Below are 6000 nucleotides of genomic sequence, written 5' to 3'. Positions count from 1 at the left end.
ACATGAAGTTAGAGAAGGGGACCGTGGTCCACACTTACATGATCGAGCTTCAGGCCTAACTGGTAAGGACGAAGAAGAGCTTCAGCCTTCTCTAAACGAGTACAAAGTCTCAAAGAAACCCTATCGTAAGATACTGGATGGCCATGGTACAATGGTCGAGCAGCTACACACAACAGTGTGGGATTCAAATAAACTTGTGAATGATGGAAACCCAGCTGATGCTGAAGGTGAGGGGAACAGTAACCTCGATTCTCGAGAGTCTGTCCTCTCTGGCGAACACGAGGAGAGTAAGATCAAACGTTCTCTTCGTCTGCCACGTTCCCCAGTTACAAGTCGTGGTTTCCTCGGATTCTTCCCCAGCCCAAACGGATATGGAGTGGATGAAGCACAAGAACAGAGACCCTTTCATGTGTCAACTGGCTATGACAGTTCAGAATCAAGTGTCAACCCGCGCGTGGTAAATAATCATCAGCAGTACCTACAGGAAGGACAGTGGAATATACATACACCCCAAAATACACATGCCAGTGCGTTTACAGAAGCACTGTACCCACTACACCAGAGAAACTTGTTACAAATTCGTAACGGGAGAGAAAACATCCTCCCTCAGACCACACTTGGAGGAAGGGAATCGTTTGGAAATGGAGAATATGCTCATTCAGCTTTAGGCAGCGAATATATTAAAAACAAATTCCCCGCAAATCTTAGGAACTACATTTCCCAGGCAAATGTTTCCCAGAAAAAGACACTGCAGAATAAGAAGAGGGATTTGTCACGACAACATGTCACTCTCGGGGAGAATGTGGAGCCTGGAACATCACAGAAGCCTACATTGTACAGATCTTCTGCATTGGAGGAGTTCAACAGAAATGACCGTCCTATTTTGGAAAACGCTATCACGAGAATGGTTATGGGAGGAGAAGGACAATGGGATAGAATTGTCACAGATCATTTCTCTAAGCTGTTCCAGCCAGTATCACAAAACGAGGCAGTGAGCCTCTCTTCACATCACAGCGTTCCACTAGCTGTGTCTGAACAAGTAGCGTCCATCCTACCGATAGACGACAAGCCGTCTGAATACGACCACACGACAGTATCTGAACCACATGTTGAAGATGTGGGTGGTTCTATAGATGAGGGAGCCCTTGTTCTCGAGACCAGCGACCAACAGAGATTTTGGTTGGAGGGAGAAGGTAGTCTACTGCATGATAACATCTTCAGCAGATCTGATTACCAGAGTGGACTGAATCCAGTTATGGAACCCCATGTGGGGATCAGGATCTTTAAGAGATCAGTGGGCACTGAACGATTAAGGAAAGGTGGTGTTGCTCACTTGGTTAAAATGATGCAAGAAGGAGCTGACAGTCATACCTCAGCAGCACTGTCCAAGAGGTCTCCTCTGTCTACTGGGTATGTTGCTGGCATCACTGCTGACGTGGATCACCACCAGCACCACGAGCACATGGCCGTGGCAGCGACTGGTGCTGCTCATCACCACGACGCTAGTAAGTCCCTCTTTTTTTGGGGGGGGGGCGGGGATTTCACTTTATTGTTGCTTAACTTCGTTCGTTCTACACTGATGGGCGTCTTTTGGCATTGGTAATATGGTTCAAATGGCTCTGAGCACTATGGGACTTAACATCTGAGGTTATCAGTCCCCTAGAACTTAGAAGTACTTAAACCTAACTAAGGACATCACACACATCCAAGCCCGAGGCAGGATTCGAACCTGCGACCGTAGCGGTCGCGCAGTTCCAGACTGAAGCGCCTAGAACCGCAGGGGTCACACCGTCGGACCACTGGTAATACACTGCTGGAAATTCACAACAGTAAGGATAGCAAATAATGAAATTTTATGCACTGTGTGCATAGGATACAGATGGGAACAATACTTGATTAAATTTGTTGGTTATTTGCAGTACACTAAGGTGACAAAAGTCAAAGGGTACCTCCTAATATCGTGTCGGACCTCCTTTTGCCAGACACTCGACGTGACATGGGCTCAACAAGCCTTTGGAAGTCGCCTACAGAAATATCGAGCCATTCTGAATCTGTAGTCATCCATAATTCGGAAACTCTTGTTGGTGCAGGATTTTGATCACGAACTAATCTCCCATGAAATTTCAACCCAATTCATGTCAGGCCATCAAGGTGGCCTATTCATTTGCTTGATTTGTCCAGAATGGTCTTCAAACCAATCGCAAATAATTCTGGCCGATGACGTTCTTGGGAACATCATGAATGGCTGCAAATGGTCTCTATGTAGCCAAACCTGAGCATTTACAGTCATGATCGGTTCATTTGAAGCAGAGGATCCAGTCCATTCCATGTAAACACAGGCCACGCCATTGTGGAGCCATCACCAGCTTGAACAGTGACTTGTTGACCACCTGAGGTACAGCTTCGTGTGGTATGCGCCACATTCGAACCCTGCCATCAGCTATTACCAACTGAAATCGCGACTCATGTGACCAGGCCACGATTTTCCAATCGTCTAGGATACAGCTCAGGAGAGGCGCTGCAGGCGATTTCTTATTGTTAGCAAAGGCACTTGAGTCAGTCGTCTGCTGCCATAAACCATGAATGCCAAATTTTGACACATTGTCCTAACGGATGCGTTCGTCGTACGTCCCATATTAATTACTGCGGTTATTTCACGTAGTGGTGCTTGTCTGTTAACACTGATAACCCTACCCTACGCAAATGACGCTGCTCTAGCTTGTTAAGTGAACGCCGTCGGCCACTGCATTGTTCGTGGTGAGAGGTAATGCCTGAAACTTGGTACTCTCGGCACATTCTTAACACTGTGGATCTCGGAGTATTGAATTCCCTAACGGTTTTGAAAACAGAACGTCCAAGCACTTAGCTCCACCTACCATTCCAGATTAAAGGTGTCTCAATTCTCGTCGTGCCGCCACAATCACGTCGGAAACCTCTTCACAAGAATCACCTGAGTACAAATGACAGCTCCACCAACGCCCTGTCCTTTTAGGCCGCCCCCGGTAGCTGAGTGGTCAGCGCGACAGCATGTCAATCCTAAGGGCGCGGGTTCAATTCCCGGCTGGGTCGGAGATTTTCTCCGCTCAGGGACTGGGTGTTGTGTTGTCCATAATGATCATCATTTCATCCCCATCGACGCGCAAGTCACCGAAGTGGCGTCAAATCGAAAGACTTGCACCAGGCGAACGGTCTACCCGACGGGAGGCCCTCGTTTTTTTTTTTTTTTTTTTTTTTTTCTTTATTGTGATTTTAACACCTTATACAAAGGCGGGCTGGCAGCAGCACAATACGCCGCTCTTCAGCCTTGAGTGTTACAACAAGTAGTACATAAAGGTGGCACAGAGTAGATAGTAAAAACGGTGGGCAAAAAATGAAGACACTAAAAATCGATAAAACATGTAGCCGTTCACGCTAGACGAGAGACATCACTAACACTGGGCGACACGATGCACAGAACATGGATGATGGCGACGGCACGTGAACGGTGGGGGCGTGACGGCGAACAACACTGCACACAAACGAAGGCACACACACGAAACACTGACGGCGATGATCCCTGGCGCGCGAATGTTCACTGAGCGTGTACGAGTCCGGGGACCTGCCAAGAGAGGAGGTGGAGGAGGAGGAATGGGAAGGGGAATGGGAGAGGGGGGAGCAGAGATGCCATGGGCAAAGGAGAGAGGGGGAGGGAGGAAGGGGGAGGGAAGCCCGGTGGAGAGGGGAGGAGGGAGGGGGGAAAGGAAAGAGGAGGGAAGGGAAGGGAGGGAGGGAGGGTGCCTAAAGGAGAGGACATAGGAGGTGGGGGGGAGGATCAAAGTTGATAAGAGGGGTAGATGGAGGGGACGAGGACATCATCAGGGAGGGGGAGCGAGACCCTCGTCACACGACTCCCCTTTTATACCTTGTGTACGCGTTACAGCTGCCATCTGTACATGTGCATATCGCTTTTGTTACCTCAGTGTACATGGAGTACCAAGTTCAGTACACCGAGCTGCTACTTCTGGCAGCAAAAACGAGTCTAACCCAGTAGGACATCGGGTAGAACCGAGCTTGGATGATAAATACAGGTACATGATTCCCTGCTGCTTCAACCGTATGCCACATTTCATCAGTCGTCGTGGCTGGTGAGTGTTGTCGTGCCAGTCTCTCAAGAAACCATGAACAGATGTCTCCAGTTGGTAAGATATCTGTGTAGCGTTCTCACCAGGCCAAACAGTACTACACCATCTGTATTGAGGTACGTCAGGGCAGCAAGGACATCATGTGGTCTTTTGTTATCTTGTTGGAAGATAACGTCACTATGGCCTATAATATACATCTACATCTGCATCTACATGAATACTCTGCAAATCACATTTAAGTGCCTGGCTGAGGGTTCATCGAACCACCTTCACAATTCTCTATTATTCCAATCTCGTATAGCGCGTGGAAAGAACGAACACATATACCTTTCCGTACGAGCTCTGATTTCCGTGATCGTTTCTCCCTGTGTATATCGGTGTCAACAAAATATTTTCGCATTCGGAGGAGAAAGTTGGTCATTGGAATTTCGTGAGAAGATTCCGTCGCAACGAAAAACGCCTTTCTTTTAATGATGTCCAGCCCAAATCTTGTTTCATTTGTGTGACACTCTCTCCCATATTTCGTGATAATACAAAACGTGCTGCCCTTCTTTGAAATTTTTGGTTGTTCTTCGTCAGTCGTATCTGGTAAGGATCCCACACTGCGCAGCAGTATTCTAAAAAAGAACGGCCAACCGTAGTGCAGGCAGTCTCCTTAGTAGATCTGTTACATTTTCTAAGTGTCCTGCCAATGATACGTAGTCTTTGGTTAGCCTTCCCCACAACGTTTTCTATGTGTTCCTACCAATTTCAGATGTGCGTAGTTGTAATACCTAGGTATTTAGTTGAATTTACGGCTTTTAGATTAGACTGATTTATCGTGTAACCGAAGATTAACGAATTCCTTCTAGCACTCATGTGGATGACCTCACACTTTTCGTTATTTAGGGTCAACTGCTAATTTTCGCACCATTCAGATATCTTTTCTAAATTGTTTTGCATTTTTTTTTATCTTCTGGTGACTTAATTAGTCGACACGACATCGTCATCTGCAAACAATCTAAGACGGCTACTCAGATTATCTCCCAAATCGTTTATATGGATAAGGAACAGCAAATCGTCTATAACACTACCTTGGGGAACGCCAGAAATCACTTCTGTTTTACTCTATGACTTTCCGTCAATTACTACGAACTGTGACCTCTCTGACAGGAAATCACAAACCCACTCACATAACTGAGACGATATCCCACAAGCACGCAATTTCACTACAAGCCGCTTGTGTGGTACAGTGTCAAAAGCCATCCGGAAATCCAGGAATACGGAATCGATCTGGAATCCCTTGTCAACTTACTGGCAGGACCGAGACTCGAACTCGGGACCTTTTCCTTTCGCGGGCAAATGCTCTACCATATAAGAGCACACTCCGCTGCAGAGTGCAAATCTCATTCTGGAAACATCCCCCAGGCTCCTTTCTCCCAGGAGTGCTAGTTCTGCAAGGCTCGCAGGAGAGCTTCTGTAAGGTTTGGGAGGTAAGAGACCAGGTACTGGCAGAAGTGGAGCTATGAGGAGGGGACGTGAGTCGTGCTTGGGTAGCTCAGATGGCAGAGCACTTGCGTGCGAAAGGCAAGGGTCCCGAGTTCGAGTCTCGGTCCGGCACACAGGTTTAATCTCCCAGGAAATTTTTATATCGCACACTCCGATGCAGAGTGAAAATCTCATTCTAGTCACCATTACTCTTTACGCACTTTTGCAAACGATGAAGCGCAGCCTGCATGCCGCCCTTGTAAAAATTGGAACCAGCTGAGGCTCAAAACATCCTTACAGCTTCGACAACTGCATCCCAGTCTTGAAAATGTTTGCCATGTTGCCATGTAGGCCCAAGGAGATAGAAGTCTGAAGGCGCTAAATCGGGACTGTATGGTGGATGTGGTAAGAC

The 6000-nt window shown here is 47.3% G+C and overlaps 1 protein-coding gene across 1 annotated transcript in view; it reads left to right on the top strand.

The window, feature by feature from the left end:
- Positions 1 to 261: 261 nt before the first annotated feature.
- Positions 262 to 6000, top strand: part of LOC124550978 — a 28971-nt gene continuing 23232 nt past the window's right edge. The window contains exon 1 of the mRNA XM_047125798.1: positions 262 to 1505. Within this exon, the coding sequence (XP_046981754.1) occupies positions 905 to 1505 (601 nt within the window). The 5' untranslated portion in view covers positions 262 to 904. The remainder of the gene's footprint in view (positions 1506 to 6000) is intronic.

This window comes from Schistocerca americana, chromosome 9 (assembly GCF_021461395.2).
Source record: "Schistocerca americana isolate TAMUIC-IGC-003095 chromosome 9, iqSchAmer2.1, whole genome shotgun sequence".
Classification (NCBI taxonomy): Eukaryota; Metazoa; Arthropoda; class Insecta; order Orthoptera; family Acrididae; genus Schistocerca; species Schistocerca americana.
Note: the sequence above shows the minus strand (reverse complement) of the source record. Positions and strands in the feature narration are given on the sequence as shown.